This window comes from Stegostoma tigrinum, chromosome 18 (genome assembly GCF_030684315.1).
Source record: "Stegostoma tigrinum isolate sSteTig4 chromosome 18, sSteTig4.hap1, whole genome shotgun sequence".
NCBI classification, from domain to species: domain Eukaryota; kingdom Metazoa; phylum Chordata; class Chondrichthyes; order Orectolobiformes; family Stegostomatidae; genus Stegostoma; species Stegostoma tigrinum.
The window spans coordinates 18,645,989-18,668,592 of record NC_081371.1 but is presented as its reverse complement, the minus strand read 5'-3'; the positions used below and the strand labels follow the sequence as shown (position 1 = coordinate 18,668,592).

The window sequence follows — 22,604 nt, the reverse complement described above, 5'->3', positions numbered from 1 at the left end:
CGTCCATGGTGAATATGAGGTGTTGGGGGCCAGGGAATTGGAAGTCCTGGAGGAGGTGGAGGGCATGGGTGGTGTCACGGACATAGGTGGGGAGTTCCTGGACCAAAGGGGAGAAAATGGAGTCCAGATGGGTGGAGATGAGTTTGGTGGGGCAGGAGCAGGCTGAGACGATGGGTCGACCGGGGCAGGCAGGTTTGTGGATTTTGGGAAGGAGATAGTCCAGTAGGTTGCACTTAGTATTCACCTGGGAATGTCAATGAACCATTTAAGCATCAAACCAACAATATTTGGCAGCAAGCATCAAAACAAATAACACAATGGCAATTATCCCAGCACGTTTCCTGATTATTCCATGTAGGGACGGGTTCTGGGCTGTCAGAAGTTTTGGCGGATAGTGCTATCAATGAAGGAACCAGTAAGAAGTCATCAGTAAGCTAGAAGTTAAATTTAATCTTCCTTCCAGTCCTCTGTGAATTCTTTTTCAATGTTAATTTTTTTTATTAGATAAGAATTTTAATGGACAGTTACCAAGACTACCCTTAACGATGGCCATTTCTCCATCAATACTGGTGCCTGAAATTTAGAAGGTGTATCAGTCTGTCTTCATCCAAAGCTTGTTGGTTAAGCAGCTCAGGATAAATCCTGCAATGTATACTATATTGTTTTGATATTTTTTTCTGTATTCATGATTGTCCTTTATGTACCTGGATCTGCTTGATATTAGCTTTTCTATCTAAAAATGAACGTAAACAACATGTCTGCCACCTTTCCCAATAACCCACAAAATTTCCAGCTGTAATAATTCACCATTGTCCAAATAAGGACAAAAGAGGAAATTTGAATTGTTTTATACCATTTGTAGAATTATGTGGAAGGTTACAAACAAATACAAAAGGTTTTGGATCAGTAAAGAATGTATTAAACACAGATCATACGTTTTAAAAAATGATTTTAAGTGCTCACATTTCAAATATTAAAAGACCTACTGTACTTTTAGTCACCAAATGTTTTAAAACAAAAATAAATATTTCACTACTGTATTTTTCTTTCTACCTTCCAGTCCTGAATTGAAGGAAGTAACAAACGTTTTTAGTGACATTGCATCACTTCTTTATTATAAGTGCAATAGCCCATGACAAGAGAAGGGTATGTGTATGTGCACATGGTGAGCGGCTAGGCACCATTTATTGCCCATCCCTACTTGCCTAGAGGGCAGTCAAGAGTCAACCACATTGCTGTGGGTCTGGAGTCACATGTAGGCCAAACCATGTAAGGATGGGAGTTTCCTTCCCTGAAGGACATTAGTGAACCAGATGGGTTTGTCTGACAATCAACAATGGATTCACGGTCATCATTAGATTGTTAATTCCAGATATTTATTGATTTCAAATTCCACCATCTGACATGGCGAGATTCAAACCCAGGTCCCCAGAACAATATTTGGGTCCCTGGATTAACAGTCCAGCAATAATACCACTAGGCCATCACCTCCTCAAAACGATGTATGTCTATGATATTGTAGCGATTAAATAGTTTGTGGTACAATTAAACTTCAAGATATCTGACTCAAGAAGAACCTGATTTTCTTATATTATAATGGCTAATGTTGTACAGAATCACAAATGGCATCATCCTATCCAAGCCTCATGCCATCCTACCTTAGTGCTATATCAGCATTCCTTCACTATCACTCAGTCAAAAAACCTGGATATCCCTTCCAAACAACAGAGTGTACCGATACCAGATGAACTGCAGCAGTTCAAGAAGGCATCTCATTATTTCTCAAGGAATTTAAATGTTAGCTTTGCCACAGACACCTATACCCAATAAGTGAATAAATAAATTAAAAATTACATTTTCACATTCTACTAATAAAATAGATTCAAAGTATAGGAATACACAATATACAACATATGCATGCATAAAACAGCACTAAATTTTGTTTGTTAACATATAATTTCCATTGTCAACTCTTCACTGAATATCATCTTGCATTCATTGGTTCCTTGTTGAAATGATTATTCTTTTCACATCATCTTTGACAACGAATGCCAGAAGCTAGTTGACTAATGAGGGCAACAAAGAGAATTCCAATCCTTTCCTCACTCCAAAATGATTCTCAATTAACTTTCCACCAGTGATGATTTGAGTAGATGCGGGAATTCTGCTTGACTTTGCCCTTCCATAATTTAGAAGTATTTAAGCTAATGGCAGTGCACTACTGGCACCTACTCCTTCCTAACCATATAAGATAAGCTGTGCACAAACTAGGCAATCTTCTTGGTCTGAATGAGTTATATATAATCAGTTGAGTCCTTAGGGGAGCTACTGAGTGGCTGCCTTTGGTTGTCAAAGCAATTTCGCTTGCCTAGAAAGGCCACAGTAAAGTAATGTTACATATCAAACAGTTATTTTAAATTACCAATTAAAACTTATATTCTGCATTAATAAAATAAAGACATTGTAATGCTTTGAATATGCAATGTCCCTTGCATTTGATTGTGTTGACACATCCAGGGAATCAAATAAATTCAAATATCTAAAACCGCTGAAATGTTCTTTACAGAGAATCATCACACATCTCTGCAGCCTCTGTTGTAATGTAAAATCAGACTTTATTGTCTTTGAAACATAACATCACCATACTCAAGCATTCAAAGCATATCAGAATCATCCATTGGAAACAATGTGCCAACCAAAAATACATTTTGGTTCATTAAAACTTTTCCTCATTCTCTGGCCAGAACCTAATCCATTCAATCTCTTGCAAAGAAATTCTGAGTAATATCCCTTTGCTGTTGCTTCTTTTCCCAGGTACATTAAACAAAATTTCAGAATACATCTCAAATCATTCATCCTTTATCAGTTGTTACATACACACTGTACACAGGCAGAGTAGTGATGAAAAATCAGTTTATAAGTAACAACTATTTTTGTTAATGTACCAAAACATCAGAATAAGGTAATTTAAAATTGCATTTTTTTAGAATTTTACTACAAGACAGACCCAATCTTAACCTCTGAACTGCTCCAATTCTCTTCTTATTCAGTACACTGATTATAGGTTTAAGAATAAAGAGACTTTTGAAATAAACAAAGTCATGACTTTAATGACTTCCTGCCCATCTTGGTCAGAATGGATAAGGTTTCTGTAAGTTAATTCTCCTGAAGCAATTGAATCATGCTAGATGCTCTTCCACGAGTGAGGGCAGACTTTATTAGTTCAGTAAAGTCTCATCCTTCTTTTGTGCATCTACAAAAAATTGTGTAGGCAAATTATTACACCATAGGCAACATCAGAATTGAGTATACTCCCATCACACTCACCCCACATTCACTTGTGGCAGGATTCATTGTTTATTATTAGCTGCTAAAATCCAGGCTGACTTTTTTCACTTGCTCGTAAAGAGGCACTGAATCCAACGTTGTGACATTACTACGTCCTCATCTGGGATCAGTTAACTCAACATAAAGATCATTAGCAAACCTGGGACTCTATTAGACCATATGGATATGTGTGCTACATAAGAATCTGCTACAATACAGAACTGAAAAATCGTGAACGAATAGAAGGGAACCTGAAACAACTTAAAATTCACAAATCTTCTCAAACAAAGACTAATTTTAAACAAAAAGTTTTCATACTTCTGGATCATAATCAGCTCTGATCAATTTTCAGTGGTGCAAGGTTTTGGAAAATAATTTCACCAAAAATTTTTTTTAGAATTGATCCTGCCACAGTAGCTTATCGTCAGTGGAAAGTATAGTAGAAAGCTTCACAAACTTGATAACTTATTTGTAGTGCCCCTTGTGACAAGAATTGTTCCAGATCTTGACAGCTCTTTTCAATGATGCTATATTTGTTAGCACTCCAACAGCTAAGAATCTTCCTCTACAATGAGTTTAAAATCGTAAGAAGAGCCTCTGACTCCTCTCGATTCTACCATCCTACTATTCACAAATTCTGGATCCACATTCCTTTCAAAGTACTGCTAGAGCACAAGACCGAGATACACCGCTTAGATTTCAGGTCCAGAACTTGAACATCATGCAATACTAACTGGCTAGCATGCCCTTTGTAAAATTGTTTAGAATATAAAATCTAAATAATGTCTGAGAAAGTAGATATTTAAAAGCTTAATAAAAGTTAGTTGCAGGATGTCATTACTGAATCAATATTCTTGTTCTTATGTGCTTTTCTAATGTACAGCAAAGCCTGAAAGAAAATTAAGCTGGAGATGCTTTAAATGACAACAATATGTAGATTCTTATGGCTGCAGATTGCATTAATAATCTTCAAAATCGTGATGGGGCTCTGCCAAACTACTGAACGGAAGCAACTTGAGAAAAACGTGTTTCACTGCAACGGAGAGAGAAACAGTCCCCCTGACTATCACTCTCCATGATTGGAACTGGGCAAATGAAAGTGAGGAAGGTAATTCAGTGATCTCTGGTGGAAGTGACGTTACTATCTCAATCGAACATCTCATAAAAAGATGCCTCACTCTTAAAATGCCTCACTTTAAACAAGCATTATCTTTAGGACTACTAAATGACAAATCATTATCTGGCATAAATTATATCAAAGCATATCACCACATAATTTGCAGATGTTATTCTCTTTGTAAAACTTATATTTTATGATTGTTTTCTTTCTCTAAACAGAAGGAACGTCTTGTTCTTTTTCATTGACACTGCGCTTGTTTAACCCAAGGTCTTTTCACCATTCTACAGGCCATGCTTTCCAACAATGTAGGCATTAATTAATGTAGATGTTAATCTGTCTGCTATAGACAATACTGTATGTGCTCTCCACCATTGATTTACACTGAATTTCTGATGCAATGCTTTCATATTTTGCATTAAATGAGGAAACCTATATCGCAAGATACAATTGCCATAAAAACTGGATTCTTCTCTATGGCAGATGGACTGAGAAGGAACCTTTCAATGCATTGAGAAGCTAGGTTTACATACAGCAACAATGGGATATCCCAAAAGGCAAAGTAGATTTCTCCATGACATTAGCTACCAAATTAATTTGATAATTGAGCACTGATAAGGTTTCCAATACTATTTTTTGTATTGCTTGTTCTTTGGTAGAAGTGGAAAGTCCATGAAGGCTGATAACAGTTCATTCCACAGTGAAAACAGCAAAAATGAAATCCTCACAAAAGATTAAAACAAACTAAGTACATATTGTATAAAATATTTAATTTAAAATTTATAAAAGAAGAGACAAATTGTACTTTAAATTTATTATTCCTAAGATGTTAAGCAAATTATTGGTTTCACACTCATCTACAGAATGTAGGCAATAATATTCTTCAAAGTCCCATGTTAATATGACATGCACCACAAATGAACTATCTGTTTTTTTCTTTATTGCTTTATACAAAGTGGAACATCACTCTATATATATGTTACTGACAACTGAGCTTGTCTGTGGAAGCATCCAAGGGAGACAGCGTCTGCCTGTTGGAGTAGGTGAAATAGTAACAGAAGCATCTCTTAACAGCTTCGATCCCATCCAGTGTTATCACAGCAGCGTAATCAGTTAAGTTTCTAAGAATAAACCAAACTATGAATGCTGGGAGTCCAACTTTGCTACACGTGGAGACGTGTTGGAGGAGGACGATATGACCACACAAAAATAAAAGAAATAGAATCAGGAGTAGGACTTCAGCCTCTTCTTAGGTCCAGCACACCATTCAATAAAATCACTGCTGCTCTTTCAAGCTGGTTCCTGTCACAATGCTCAACTGCCCAATTTCTCAAAAATCTATCTACCTCCTCTTTAAATACCATCAGTGTACTAGACTCCATGATTTTCTGGAGTTTAGAACAGTGTTCCCTCTAATTATGCCAGTCATTACACACAAAATGTTGGAACAACTGCCTGCATGTTCTGCCGCACAGCTTCGAGAGAGCATTGGTAGAGTATTCCAGACCTACATTACCAAACCCCCCCCCCCCCCCCCCCCCCCCCCGGAGATGAAATTCCTTCATGTTCCAGCTTTAAGTGAGCACCCCTTATTCTGAAACTATGTCCCCTAGTTTGAGAATTGCCCCACGAGTGTAAACACATTCTCAACATCTATATTCCCAAGCCCCCTCAGAATCGTGTGTATTTCAATAAGATAAATCCTCATTGCATAGAACATAGAACAGGAACCGGCCCTTTGGCCCACAATGCCTATGCCAACCATGATGCCATTCTAAACTAATCCCACCTGCCTGCACATGGTCCATGTCTATCTTTTCCCTGGCTGTTCATCTGTCTATTTAAGTGCTTCTTGAACATTGCCGTGATACCACCTCCCCTGGCAGTACATCACAAGTACCTACCACCCTCTGTGCAAAAACCTTCCCACACACATCTCAGTTAAACTTTTTCCCTTTCACCTTAAATTCAACGTCCCCTCGGATTTGACATTTCCACCTGAGAAAAATACTCTATCTATCCAGATTATCCAACATCTTTTAAAATGTAATATATTTCCATCAGGTCACCCTTCAGCTTCTGATGCTGTAGCAAAAACAATCCAAGTTGGTCCAAAACAAAACAAACAGCTGTGGATATTGGTGATCTGAAATAAAAATGGAAATTGCTGGAGAAACTCAGCAGGTCTGGCAACATCTGTGGGAAGAAAGCAGGGTTAACCTTTCAAGTCCGATGACTCTTCTTCAGAACACAGGTTCGTTCCCCAATACTTGGTCAAGTACACTTCCCTGGTTGGGCTATCTACATATTGTTTCAAGATATCTTCCTAGATGCACCCAACAAATTCAGCCCCATCTAAGGCACTGCCATTACAGAAGTCCCTATCAAAACTGGGGACGTTAGAATCACCTGCTACCACAGCCCTATGGTTTTGCATCTTTCCATGATCGGCTTACATATCTGTTTATCTATATTCCCCTGGCCACATGGAGGTCGATAATATGACCTCATCAGTGTGGCTGCACCTTTCCTGAGTTTTACATGTATGGCCTCACTGGATGAGCCTCGCAAGATATCCTCTCTTAGTGCAGCTGTGATATTCTCTTTAACCAGTAATGCAACTCTCCTACACCCCTTTTATATCCCTCTCTATCTCGCCTGAAACATCTATATCTTGGAATGTGAGGCGCCAGTCCAGCCCATCTCTCACCAAGTTTCTGTCATGGCTACAACATCATAATCCCATATAGAGATCAAGCCTTTATAGCGTGATGTCCTGAAGAAGGGTAATACCTGAAACGTTGACTTCTCCTTTCCACCAGATGCTGCCTGGCTTGCTGTGTTCTTCCAGCCTCCTGTTTATCTACCTTGGATTCCAGCATCTGCAGGGTTTCTACCTCTACACATAATAGCTTACCTGTCTTACTGTTATAAGCCTTGCATTAAAATCAATACACTTCAGTCCACTAATCCCGCAATGTTCATTAACCCGGCCCTGCCTGTTCTTCCTATTAGACTTACTTAATGCTGACTTTCTCTTTATTCTTCTAACAACTAATGAATAAAGACTTAAGCTTTTAACCATGCATGATAAATCAACCCTTTTATCCCAGAAATCAGACTATTAAATCTCCCCTGATCCTCCAATCCCATATATCCTTTCTTAAGTCCAGGAATCTAAACTGTAGATGGTAGTTTAGATGCTGCCTCACCAACACCATGTAGAGTTGGAGCAGGACTACCTTATTTTTAAACTCCATAGAGATAAAGAGCAAATAGTGCAGACAAGTCAGAGGATGAGCAGGGATAATTAACCATAGTCTCATACAGGATGTATTTCATGACTTTGAAAATGACCATTTCAATTCTATAATAGGGGCAAAAACCTGACTGAGAAAGGTTCAATGTGGAATTGAAGGATGCATGTTGCCCAGACAAGGTCAGTTTGTAAAAGGCATTATGGGAAATGGAGAAAAGGCAAAGTTCCCAAAGTCTTACCAGGCAATAAGACCAATCACCAGATCACTCATTAGAAATAGACAAATGGTGATGGTTTAACCTGAGGGTCACCATACCTCAGGTCAGGCTGAAATAACTCCACAGAGGCCAGTATTCTGTCATTAATTCACCCTTTATTTCTATGTGCATGGTAATTGGCACTGGTGCGGCTTCCTCACAGCCAGCTCTCAGTGAGAACAGAACCTCTGACACTACTGCTTATATCTGTCAGCCAGAGTTGGACCAGGTGAATAGGGCCAATAATTTATGAGGTCCACCTGGCTGATCTCATAACAATCACTAAGAGAGGGGAGAGGTTGAGAAGGAGAATCCTTCAGGGTAGCCTGAGCCAGTGCAAGAACTGAACGAACAATTTTGGCATCACTCTTGCATTGCAATCTGGCCATAATGATGCAGTCCTGGAACTAGAATTATGGTCTATTTTAGAATAGATGAAGATTTACTTGATCAAATCAGTGTTGAATCTTAACTGCAAGGGTTTAATGCAGATTCCAAGGAAAAAATAACTTGAAACGTCATCTGTATGTAAATGACTGACTTCCCACACCTTGAAGAACACTATGATTCAAGGATATTTTTGGAAAGATTATTTTCATTTCAATACTTTTTACATAAAGACGACATTTTACCAAATCCTCAAAAATAATAATTAACAAATCTCCACAGATTCCAAATTCTCTGCTAATTTTTCATTCATTCTCTGGTTACTTACTACTTCTTTACTTAACCATTAACAATATTTACTTATTGTTGTAATGAATATTTAAAAAGGCTGCCACCATCAGTAGGTGTAAAATGTACATATCGCTGCGATACCTCATTCACACTAGGACTTTGCTACACCAAAACCAGTCAGTCAGTGCTAAACCTCTAAGGTTAGGTAATGGCTGAACAGCTTCATAACCAGTTTGTAGGAATAGTCAGGAAGCAAGAAGAGATGATAAGCAAATATGCATGTGTTCAAAAACCATTTCTGCACCAGCAGTAGGTATTAACACAAAGCATCAGCAGTCATCTCGGCCGTTAATATCAGACTTGAAAGTTGAAACAGATTTCCAAATATGAACAAAGTCAATGCTCAATATGAGTGTGAAGCTCACTGATTCTGCCTTTTAATACAGTTCTGAAGGGCTTGAGTATTGTTTCATATAACCTTCAATCTAATGCTTAAGGCCACAAGTAATGGTTTTAACACCACAAATCCTCCATGTCTCCCTTCTCTGTAAGCATTACACATTAAAAGCAGATTACCTACCAAGCCTCCAAGTTTCAACAACTGGCTTGTTATGGCAAATGCTTTTAATTTCCCTTGAAACAAGCCACACAACACAACAATAAAAATCAATAAAAACACGCGAGATGAATGTAGAATTCCCTATGTTTGTTAATAGTACTGACCTTATGAAAGCAGGGCTAGTTGCCCTGCCTGGCAGCATTGCTGGATTTCAATAAATTCCATTCAACTCATCCACCAATCAAGCACTTACCTCTTATTAGCACACTGCGTCTTAGATATTTCCTCTGCACGCGATGTCCTGCTTCTTGCCGACCCCAGCACTGGAGGAACAATTGCATTCCAATAGGGAATGAGCAGATGACTGTTTCCAAGGCAACTACATCTATTAAAACTACTGGCAGGAGGATGTGACTGCTGTTAACAGCATTACAATTGCTGGCATTGTACTACATTGAACAGAAAAAAAAGCTGCAGTGCTGACTGAGCATGCTCAGCAGGTATTCCTGCCCTTTAACAAGGCAAAAGATTTTGGGTTCTAACACTTCAATATTTCGCAGCGGTTTGAAAAGAATCTTCAACGTATTGCTAGTAACATGGAACAGTCTGGAGTCTCCCAGGCAGTTTTTAAATTGCAATGTTGTACTTCTAGCAATACAGTGAAAGTAAGAGACAACACAATGCTGATATTTTGGACCCGAGACACGTTAAGATTCCTACTCGTATTCCATAATTCTGTGGATTTAGTTTGACCGAGTTTCCATTTTGTTGGAATTTACTCCCCCTTTAATGGGCAAAACCTCTATTGACTGTTTGCATAGCAATTAACAGCAAGGGGGGGCAGAATTTTGGATGGGGCATCACATATCAGGAGTTCCTGCTCCATTGCCTAATTCAACCCCAGTGAATTTATGAAGGTTGCTACGCACACTGAAATTGAGTAGACAGGCTTCCACAGGAACAGACAGAGCAGACGTGGTCAGCGGCTCACAATACTGATGTAAAGGAAACAATTTTTTTCAATTATTAAATTCCTGCTCTAGGATCAACTATTGGGAGGGGTATGGGGTTGAGGGGTTTGAGGTGTATGGCGATGTAAAAGATGACCTATACACCCAGAACACCCACTCCACACCTCCTTTTCCTCCCTCCCACAATACCTCCATCTTCAACCACCCCTGCTCCTCATCACTCCACATCCTCAGGCACAGGAAGTAGATGTTAGAGATGTCCAGAGAGTGGTGTTTGTAGCTGTTATATGCTACTTATCTGCCTCACAAGTGACCTCTATTAATGCTGCTTGGGTCTGTGTTGGGGGAACCTTTCTAGAATCTTCCCTTTAAGTTCTATTTACAATTACTACAATCAATTAAAAATATAACATTGAGCCTTTCACTGACATAAGTAAATCAGATGTTTTGCAGAACACAAATATTAGAGAGTTTGGAAAAATTCTCTTTGGAACAAAGAACGTGAAGAGATAGCCTAATAAAGGTTTCAAGGAGATGAAAAGTTTTCACAGATTAGATAGGATAAAAAGACTGTTCCCTCTGGCAAGGTCATAGATTTAATGTAGTCTTAGATCAAAAATCTAGAGCAATGATGATGAGAAATGATTTCATTCAGACTGACGCATTTCCACTTGCAAAAGGTAGTGGAAGCAGATTTTATATTAATTTTAAAAGGCCACTAGTCACATACTTGCTGATAAGAGTGGCATGGTGATTAGCAATGCTTGGGTCCTGGGCTCAATTCCACTGTCAGGTGACTGTCTATGTGAAGTGTACACATTCTCCCTGTGCCTGTGCAGACTTCTTCCAGGTGCTCTGGTTTCATCCCACTGTCCAAAGATGTGCAAGTTAGGTCGACTGGCCATGCTAAATTGCCAATAGAGCCCAGGGGATATGCAGGCTAGGTAGATTAGCCATGCAAAATGCAGGGTTACAGGGATGGGGTGTGGGTCTGGATGGGATGCTCTTTAGAGGATTTGTGTGGACTTGATGAGCCAAATGGCCTGCTTCCACACTGTAGAGTTTCAATGATAAGGAATTTCCAAGGTGACTGACAAAAGGTGGGTGTGTGGATCAAACATGATCTTTCTTTCAAACGGATAGCACATACAAATGGGCCAAAGTACTTCTGTATCGTAAGTATTTTTGATTTCCTTGGTTTACCATAACTGCACATTATTAAACAGGTATACAAACATCAAGTTTAAACTTTGCTTAAAGAGATGGATCACTCTTATACATTCAGTAGGTTCCAATTATAAATTGACAGATTAATTAAAAGTCTAATTGAATGGAAATACCTGCTGAATTTCTGAAGCTGTTGGCTGCCCTGCTATTCAAGAAGAGGCTGAGGAATTTATGATTAATTGACACGTTGATTACTTTTCCGTGAAGTCTAACAGGTTAATTGTCACCTTGACAATGTTTTTTGTAATAACATACGGATGTAATTTCCCCCAAATTAATATGAAGGTGGAGAATTTGAAGCCAAACTAAGAAAATATTCTATTTTAATGAAGAACATTGTTAAGATATTAACCAACCTGTATTTTTCTGAGCTACCTACTTTGTATCTATATACAATTGTTAGTCTATTCAAGAGTGCAAAAAAGAATTTGTTTACAGTGAGAAAACTGAAACTATTTACCCAAGTACATTCAATTTTTATATTAAAATGCTTTGCCCAAATTAAGAACAATGGTGTGATCAAATATACCCTGATTTTAGACAGAAGATGTCTGACACGTAGGCACTATGTTTAGATTTAAAGATTCTACTTATCTTCTGTCAGCCCAATAGCTGGGTACAATCTCACTGCCGCTGTGGAAATTTCATAGTTGATTTAATTTGTGGACCCTTCATATCTTTTGAAATTTATAATAATGTTATTTGTAATAAGCAAATTTAAGCTTTGTGGTTAATAGCACCACTATGGTGGAGTCATTCGGAGCAAGAAGCTTCTGTATTTAAAACAATACAGAACTCAGTCAATAGCAATAATGAGGATCCTACAATTCCCTTTTGAAAGAAAAAATTCAGCCAATTTGTAGTCCTCATCATGCCTAACGCCATCTGCTGGTAAACACATGAGCTTGGATAACAACGTGTAGAGCTGAATGAACACAGCAGGCCAAGCAGCATCAGAGAAGCAGGGAGGCTGTAAAAATAGGAATTCTGAAGAAGGGTCTAGGCTTGAAATGTCAGCCTTCCTGCTCCTCTAATGCTGCTTGGCCTCCTGTGTTCATCCAGCTCTACACCTTTCAGATTCTCCAGCATCTGCAGTTCCTACTATCTCATGAGCTTGGATGTCAGGGTGGGAAGAATTTCCCTCCCCCAAACAGTGTGATTGCCTTGCACAGAGAACATTCATATGGGGAAGATACTGCAGATTTGTTGCTGTCCATTGAAAGTGCTTCTGCATTCGACACAAGAGAGTGAAATGCAGGCCTGGTTGTATTGTGCGCTTTTGCAAAGGCAGAACAAATTTGAACACAATGTAGTGATGCCACTGCTAAGAACTACAGTTGGACAGAATGCAGTGTCCCACATTACTAAAAGAGTTCTATTGTACTGAAAATGTACTATTGAATTTCTAATGAAAATAAGCTATATTGTGCATATTCTCAATATTATTACTTAGCTATTTCTGCTGAAAATGTAGTTTATGGAGAAGATTCCACATTTATCAGCTTTCTTCAGCAGCAAAAAATATAGCACAAATGTCTGTTAGGTTGTTTTCTGAGCATCATTATCATTTAAATAAAAGCAACACATATAGAATCTAAAACATTGGAACAGACAACTGGACCTCAGTATTTCCATAGTATTGGGGCTGGTGCAATAGAGTGCTGGGGGAAATCTGACAAGGTCTGAGATGTCAAGGTTCTACTAAGTTTACCAGCAGAGATCTTCATTTTCTTTCACCCCTCCATATCCACCCAGCAACCAGACAAAATGACAAGCTGACTGCTGGATGCAAAAAAACAGTGAGAGGACAATGCAACCAAGAATTATTCAGCACAGTTTCTGGTAACTAGAAAGGGACTGCAGGTCCCGGATCGGGGGAGAGTGATAAAAAAAGCACTTACCTCTTTCAGCCAGCAGCTTTCATCTCCATTTTGTTTCCAGTCTCCCAAACCCAGGGAAAGGCAGCCAGCAGCTGCTAAATTTAAATCAGGCTTCCAATTGCACTGCAGGAGCCTGACTTAAATATATTAATTAAAATGGCAGCAGGCATGTTTCAATTGCATTTTTAAGTGTATATTCCTCCCTTTGACCTCCTTCTTCCTGGCAAAAGGGAGTGAATTTTAATGTCATCAAAGCCACAGACTCGGCTATAAGTTTTTTGGAATGGTGTTTTGATATATGCTTTTTAATAGCTTTGAGCAAAAGTTGCAGCTTTTATAATAGCTGATCAAAACTGCCACCTTAGCCTCGAAATTAAAGAATTGTTGTTTAATTGCCCATGGGAATGTGAGCTCTCCAGAGAAGTCCAACATTTACTTCCATCCCTAACTGTCCTTGAGCTGGTGGTTGTCAGTCACTTACCTGAATCATTGTTGTCCATGTGATGTAGGGACACACGTTGCGAGCGCTGTAAGGAAATGAGCTCCAGGAACTGGACACAACAACAGTGAATGTTTGACCATTAGAGTTATACATGACCCAAATGGCCTATTTATTCTACAAGACTCACCCAGTTGATTTCTTAGCTTAGGCTTTGTTCCTTGCACTGCTGGCAAAAATCACTGAAATGATCATCTCACCTCTGGTGGCTGGGCCTAAACACTGAAATTCCATCCCAACACTCTCTGCCATTTATTTTTGATTTTTTTCAAATTTTCCAAAAAGCTGACTTCTTTGATCAAACATTTAGTTATTGCGCGCAACATGTCCTCACAAGCTTCAGTGTGAAATGCTGTTGGGATGTTTTACTACATTAAAGATAATATGTTGCTGTGATTCCTGCTGGTGTCAAATTTATCCCATTTATCCTGTGAATATAAAGTCTATAAAATATAAAGACTTGACACTAAATCTAAAATGACCCTCCCTCAGGATAACATCAACATAATTGGACCAATTGCACATGATTCATGAATTGACAATTATTGTGTAAGGTCATTAGACCCTGGAGCATAAAAACCACAATGTGAGTGGAGTTAGAACACAAAAGGATTCTAGAGGCTGGAAGTCTGCATCAGACCACATTACAAAATGGACATGAACATAATAAGAAAATAAATTATTTCTGACCGAATGTAACTGTAAAACAGAGCTTGGTATATCTATGATTACTGTGTACAGCAGTATTTAGCATTGAGGTACAGCACATTATGTTATTTTGAAATCCAACACAGAAAATAATCCTTGCCTTTGTCTTCTCCTTGACCAGTTGTTAAGATTCCAGTTGACCTTAACTTAACATAGTGGTCTTTCACTGAATCATAAGCATGTAATGCTGCAGATTTGGTTTTAACAATAAAAAGGAGTTTATTACACCAAAGGAATGCAGATACAATCGAATAAACTATTTACATTAAACACAATTTGAAATATTTCAAAATATATCTCAAAACATTTCAAATGCAATCCCATATATTCTTAATACTATCCCTTACAGTATGCAAGTACCAGAGAGAGAGAGAAAGCTCCCTTTTGTATTACAAGTATATGCTTGACTTAACCATCTTGACTTCTTCAATTCCTGGTCTTCAGAACTTGCTAGTCTTTTTCTTGATTATTCAGACAGCTGAGCTTAAAGCTTGTTATCTTTGAATAACCCCTTCAATGTTCTAACGAAAAATTTCTGGTTTGGAATTTTCAACCTAAAACCCTTACATTGAGGTAAACTATTTCCTAATTGTTCTTAAATAACTCCTTTCTCAGAAAAAAACTGTTTGTATCAGATCTCAATCTGGTCTTCAGTGGACTCCCTGAAAAGCTTTTCAATCTGTGGATTTTCCCTAAGCAAAAAATCAGTTCTAATTCTTCAGAACCAAAGCAATTTTCAGTGCTTGCTCTCTCTAATCGTAAAACTCTCACATTACCAACCACAGTTCTTTGTTTTTTTTTGTTTAAATATAGAAGCGTTGAGTACACTACTCTATGTCACAGCTGAGTTCACTGCATTTTAATGAACTCTGCTTACTTGCAGAAAAGAAAGTACAAGAAGAGGAAAGGTTTAAAATATGAACAGTAAACCTTAAATTCAGTACAGTCTATTTCCCATCTCGTTCAAGCAATAGCCATTATATTTCTTTTAAATCATATAAATGAGGTCCTCTGTATAACAAAGTCCTGGAAATTCTAAAAAAAAATGCAAAAGGCATACTTTAGAATGGTTATTTTGTACAACTTCTTTAAACAGCCAGTGAGCAATGAAGATCAAGTTAAAAAAGTTAATCAAGTTAAAGGAAGTACATGGAGTGAGAGTTTTACTGCAGTGAATAGTGGATAATTATCTTGTTACATGTATATTGTTTTGAAAAGCTTCTGTAAGAGTTTAATCACCTTAGACTCTATGGTGTCTTTCCTAAAGGTGCAGTATGAAATTAATTGCTCTGCTGCTGGAAAGTGAATAAGGTTTGAATGAATCACACAACTCGAGGTGAATACAGGCTTCGATTCCCCGACTATTCTATGTCACTAATTTGATTCCATCAAAAGAACACCAGGGTGTTGCCCAATTAGGATGATAAAAATGGTTAATAAAGTTTAGCCATCTGGCATGTTCTCATGACCTGGCTATGTAATTGACTAAGTTTTAATATTCTTTTTGGTAACCCGTGGAGAATCATGAATCCTCATATACCAATATTTAGATACAATGCTCGCAACACTTTCATTTTTGCGGAGAGCCAACAGAAAATAGTTCATTGGAACTTTTCAGATCAGTATGGAAATTTAAAATGACTTGCGAGACAACCAACTATTCTTCTGTGCACCCATTCTCTATTATCAACTTTGTTAAGCATAATACATAAACAAGACACTCAGTTAAAAAGTTTCAGCACAAAGTATTGAAGAGCACCTCTCTATTTTCATTCCCATTTTTCCCTTTCATGTAAACCAACAAATTATGAGAGTCTGAAGAAGGGTTAACATGTAACATGGAGGTGGGACCTCAGGACGTTCCGAGAAGCAGGAAAGAAGGTGTTGTTGGGGAGGAATGGCATTTAGTTATGCAGGAGGCAAAATGTCACCTTCCTCACAGTGGGAGAAACATTGGGATTATTTTTAATATCTTAACATGTCATACACACTCATTCAAAGATATGGTCACCAGATTAACATGCATTTAAAAATGAAGCCACCAGCAAATAAGAAACTTATGCTTTCAGATTCACGGCTGGTCAGAATTGGTGCACAGCTAGTGAGATAGTCTTCATGGCGGTTTTGGAGTGAATTGGACTGCATTTTTCATATGGGAAAGTGGCTGCACTGTTGGTTCACAATGCTGTCCGGGGCGTCTAGTCTGAGATGGTTGGAGAAGGGAGGGCTGCAGCTCTCTAAGAAAAGATGGCCCTATGAAGAGTTAAAGGAGGCAGAGGGAAGATCATTGTCTATTAATAAAGGCTCAAGCCTGAATGAAGGGGTATCAAGGGTGAATGAGGATATGTTAATGTTGAACTTGGGAAAGTCAAGGGTAAATGAGAGGAAAGGCTGAGAATGATGGTTGGTGGGTCAATGGGGGTGTGCATCCAGGATGCTAGGGTACAATGCCAGGCTGAAAGATGATTGATCAAGTGTGATGTGGGGGTGCTTGAGAGTATCATAAGGAATAGCTAAGGTGATGATGGTTCGTGAAGAAGGGTAATATCCAAAACATTGACTGCTCCTTTCCTCAAGATGGTGCCTGGCTTGCTGTGTTCTTTCATCCTCCTGTTTGTCTGATGGAGGCAGGTAAGAGTGTAATGAAGAGCAGGTCAAAAGCACAAGGTGCATGTTTGTAGGTCTGGTATCAGATTGGCTGGCCCAGGGACCAGTCTGTTGGCAGTGCCCTCTGAGAAGCAAAGATAATGGCAAACTACCACTGACAAAAATGGCCAAGAAGCCAGCTCAGAATGAAGCATCAGTAGATAATGAGTCAAGGACCCACCTCCAAGCACTGTACACACAAATATTTTAAAATGTGTCTTTTCTTTATTTTAGGCAAGATTGAAGATGGCTTACCTCTAATCCAGTTCGATAAATTATCAAGTGGCTGATAAATTTAATGCGCAACCTGCAGGCATTGTTGCGTGTGGGTCGATGTTGCTACCAGTCCCGCTTGACATTCAGTTGAATTGCACAGATTCCACTGAATGCAAATGCATTTTTCTCCTCCTTGAGATACTTAAACAATAATAAACTCACAGTGTTTGTTTGGCAGGAGTAATCCAGGGTGTTGAACATTAAAATTGTATCAGTGATAATGGGAACTGCAGATGCTGGAGAATCCAAGATAATAAAATGTGAGGCTGGATGAACACAGCAGGCCCAGCAGCATCTCAGGAGCACATCCTGAGATGCTGCTGGGCCTGCTGTGTTCATCCAGCCTCACATTTTATTATGTTGAGCATTAAAATTCACTTTACAGATTACAATTAGAATTTATAAAAAATCCCTTCACATTTTCTTGGAAATCCCCAATCTGTAATATTGTGTATTACAATTATGAGCAGCACTGCAATTTCCTATGCTGTTGTGATTGTGTTCTGTTGTAATCTGCAGTACATGCACACTAAACATCCACTATATAAATAATTAATCCCAACATGATGTTGCTTATGCTGATCTCTAGTGCTTTCGTCAGGTGGAGCTCATTTCTGATATGATGTCCATATGTTCTACTGATTTCCTTGGCCACAGGAAAGTCCATTCTATTGTGTTTCTGATGCTGAGGATTTCTGATAGTGTGAACAGAAATTTGTTTTGCACCGTTTAAGATTCCAGGGAAAACAGACATAAGTGTGTGCCAGCTTATTGGTTCAGTGAAACCATGGTGTTATTTCTCTATAATCTTTGGTAACGCCAAAATGCAATTTTCAGCATGAAATATTTATTCGATATGAGGAGAAAGCTGACTAGAAATGCCTAACAGGCAGGTTCAGGTTAATTCACTGCTCTCACAGCTGCTTTGTACATGGATCTGTTTCAGGTTCTAATTGAGTGTACGTGTTAGGCTAACACCAAAAACAATCTTCATTCATTTACTAAGTATCAACATGCTACACACAACAATGCGTTTCTTCTGATAGTTACCGTTATGCTTCAATGTAGAGCCTTCTTCTCATAAATCTGTATAAATATATACAGTGATAGACAGAGAATAGAAAATGCTAAATATAGAAAAAGAATGAACTCCCCAGACAAGTTTACTTGACTCTTCAAATGATCTTCAACATGCACAGAGGACAATTGCACCCTCTTGAGGTATCTGAAACATAGCAACCTGACCAATTCAGCATGTACCATAGTGTCTGCATGGATTTTGTGCTTAAATCTCTGGAATGGGATTTGAAAGTTTGACCTTCTGACTCAGAGCCAAGGCTGCTATCACAGAACCAAGGCTGACACTGCAATTACAAGGAGTTTGCATTGCCACGTGAGATATACTCCAGTAATGTGGAATATAATAACAAATATTTTCTGTGCAATCCTTGAATCTTGGTATGTTTACCTAGATTTTATTCAACGGTTTGTAGTAAATGCTTTTGGAGCAGCCATTAGTTCTGAACCCAAGTAATTACTCTAACGTAAAATCATTAATGCAAACATAGAACTGACAAACAATTGAATGTGGTGACATCAATTAATTTAAGGGGACTTTGTTGTAAAAATTACAACATGAGGGGGTTTCCTCCGGGTGCTCCGGTTTCCTCCCACAGTCCAAAGACATGCAGGCTAGGTGGATTGGCCACGCTAAATTGCCCGTAGTGTTCAGGGGTGTGTGGGTTATAGGGGGATGGGTCTGGGTGGGATGCTTCAAGGGGCAGTGTGGGCTTGGGCCGAAGGGCCTGTTTCCACACTGTAGGGAATCTAATCAAAACAGGCATCTTTACCCAAAAAGTTGTACTAAAATTGAGTTCATATGAAAAGTGATCCTGTTTACCTGGTCTGATGTCCTATGCATAATACCTCTTCACTCAGCTACCCATTTGACTTAAATGCTGATGACTTCGGTCACTGAGTCTATTAATGTATTTCATGGGCTCAATTCTCTGCACATTCTACACTGGCTTTACTTAAGACTTTATCTAGAGTCACCACCGTATCTTGATTTAAAATAAATCAGCTGGCACGCACTTCTTTCTGTTTGCCCTGGAATCTTAAACTGTGCAAAACAAATTTCTGTTCACACTATCAGAAATCCTCAGCATCAGAAACACAATAGAATGGACTTTCCTGTGGCCAAGGAAAACCGGTACAACATATGGACAGCACATCAGAAGTAAGCTCCATCGAGGAAAACATTAGACAGCAGCATAAGCAACATCATGTTGGCATTAATTATTATATAGGGGATGTTTAGTGTGCATGTACTGCAGATTACAACAGAACACAATCACAACAGCATAGGAAATTGCAGTGCTGCTCATAATTGTAATACACAATATTACAGATTGGGGATTTCCAAGAAAATGTGAAGTTTTTTTAAAAATTCTAATTGTAATCTGTAAAGTGAATTTTAATGTTCAACACCCTGGATTACTCCTGCCAAACAAACACTGTGAGTTTATTATTGTTTAAGCATCTCAAGGAGGAGAAATGCATTTGCATTCAGTGGAATCTGTGTAATTCAACTGAATGTCAAGTGGAACTGGCAGCAACATTAGTATGCCCATTATACATGACTGAGGAACTCCTGCAGAATGTGGAACACAGGAAAGATGATCTTTATTCCTGCCGTGGCCTGCATAAGGCAATGAAGACTGTCAACTTAAACTGCATTGTACAAAAACACAGGTACAACAAAGCAAGGAGTTAATGCATGTGTCAATTTGTTGATGCATTCATCCAGTTTTGCTGTGTTTATGCCTCCCGTCTAAAACACAATGTTTGCCCTCTTATCAAACATAAACCCATGGATATCTTAAGACCAGGACTAAACAAGGATTTGAGATAATGAAATGTGAGGCTGGATGAACACAGCAGGCCCAGCAGCATCTCAGGAGCACAAAAGCTGACATTTCGGGCCTAGACCCTTCATCAGAGAGGGGGATGGAGTGAGGGTTCTGGAATAAATAGGGAGAGAGGGGGAGGCGGACCGAAGATGGAGAGAAAAGAAGATAGGTGGAGAGGAGAGTATAGGTGGGGAGGTAGGGAGGGGATAGGTCAGTCCAGGGAAGACGGACAGGTCAAGGAGGTGGGATGAGGTTAGTAGGTAGGAGATGGAGGTGCGGCTTGGGGTGGGAGGAAGGGATGGGTGAGAGGAAGAACAGGTTAGGGAGGCAGAGACAGGTTGGGCTGGTTTTGGGATGCAGTGGGTGGAGGGGAAGAGCTGGGCTGGTTTTGGGATGCGGTGGGGGAAGGGGAGATTTTGAAGCTGGTGAAGTCCACATTGATACCATTCGGCTGCAGGGTTCCCAAGCGGAATATAAGTTGCTGTTCCTGCAACCTTCGGGTGGCATCATTATGGCACTGCAGGAGGCCCATGATGGACATGTCCCTCTCTCCCTATTTATTCCAGAACCCTCACCCCATCCCCCGCTCTGATGAAGGGTCTAGGCCCGAAACGTCAGCTTTTGTGCACCTGAGATGCTGCTGGGCCTGCTGTGTTCATCCAGCCTCACATTTCATTATCTTGGATTCTCCAGCATCTGCAGTTCCCATTATCACGAAACAAGGATTTGTCCTGTTTTTCAAATACAGGGACGCAATATGTGACCATCCCACCTTACCCACCTGCTGTCTGGCCTGATGCGTAAGCTTCTGATAGTAGAACCATGGGCCTTTTGCTTCCACCCCATCCCTCACCTCATTAACCATCCCTTTCTGACACTACAATGCAAGGAGTTTGCATTGCCATGTGACATATACTCCAGGAATGTGGAATATAATAACAAAGGATTTTTGCACAATTCATGAATCTAGGCATGTTTACCTCGGTTTTATTCAATGGTTTGTAGTAAATGCTGCTTGCTCAGCCACAGTTACCCAAGAAGGAAGAAGGGGAACATCAGCACAGCACAACGCTAAGGTCCCAGCACCTGATCTGGCATTCAAAGTCACCAGCTCAGGTGCTACTGCTGTATATACCTTGGTAGCTAGTGCAGACCTGGGATCAACATCTGGTGAGTCATGGGGTATGAGCAGATTGTAGCCAGACGATGGTTAAAGGGTAGTCACTGGAGGGTGAAGGCCCCAGCAAGGATTTTACAGGGATATTGTACAGAAGAATGCTGATAGTGGGTGCACGCTGAGATGCTGGATTCAATAACTGGGCTGTCAGAGAGCCTTATGTCATAGTGGAGCAGCAAAGGGAAGGCTGATTCAAAGTTAGCAGTGTCCTGTCTGGAGCTTTTGCCCATCTCCCTAGACCCAAAGGCACTGTTGCTGTTATGTCCATACCTATTGCAGCTGTTGAATGATCAGTCAGTTAATCTTGCCAGGTCTGTGAGAGTGTCCTACACTCTGGTAAAACTGGGAACTCATTGCAGCATCTTCGAAAATATTCCTATAGCAGGAGTTCTTAAAAACTACTCAACTGCAAGTGAGGTGCCAGGTCCTTTAAATGACACTTGCACACAGCTCATCTACTCTTTCACCAAACTTGTGTGATCCAAATTTGCATTCTGGCATCACACCAGTGAACAGGATAATGTGCAGCCTGGAGACTTCCACATAGGCTCCCTTCTCAAGAGTGTGGACAGTCTAGGCTGTGTTGGAATTAGAATCAAAGAAACTGCAGTTGGAATTAGTTGGCAACACAGTACCATCCTCCAGTAAGCTGTAAGGCCCTACCGCATATGAAGATGGGATTCAGGTTCCAGTTCCCTTGGAACGATCTCACTGCCATGAGACTTAATAACTCTTCACAAAGGACAACATAACAAACTATTTCATCCAAAAGCATCTATATGTTGAAGTTTATGAGTTTCTCTATCTCAAGAGATAGTTAGTTGTGTGCTTTAGGGACAACCTTGATGTCAAGGTTTCCTTTCACTCCTTAGGGCAAAGGCAATAAATAATAGAAAATAAATTTCATTTGCTGAAGGGAAACTGTCCACTTTACAGGTTGGCCTAATTTGAAGACAAGATTATCCATCTACACAACTAAAGTAAGCTCCATTTATCAGTTCATGGCATGCGAACCTTGCTGGGCAGGATATTTATTGCAGTTGAGTCAACCACATTGCTATGTGTGTGGAGTCATCTGTAGGCCAGAACATACAAGGATGGCATATCTCCT

At 39.5% G+C, this 22,604-nt stretch overlaps 1 protein-coding gene across 5 annotated transcripts in view; it reads right to left on the bottom strand.

Annotated features, from left to right (window-relative positions):
• The window catches only part of fgd4a (FYVE, RhoGEF and PH domain containing 4a), a 206,416-nt gene that overhangs the window by 96,341 nt on the left and 87,471 nt on the right, over positions 1-22,604 (bottom strand). The window contains exon 1 of one of the 5 annotated variants that reach the window (XM_048548481.2): positions 13,297-13,402. The exons of 2 other annotated variants lie outside the window; for them this stretch is intronic. Coding sequence is in view for 1 of the 3 variants with exons in the window: in XM_048548478.2 (XP_048404435.2) it covers positions 9,451-9,538 (88 nt within the window). In the remaining 2 variants the exon portion in view is untranslated. Of the gene's footprint in view, positions 1-9,361; positions 9,568-13,296; positions 13,403-22,604 lie in introns of those variants that run through there. 2 more of the 5 variants (XM_048548478.2, XM_048548483.2) reach the window with 2 other exon arrangements.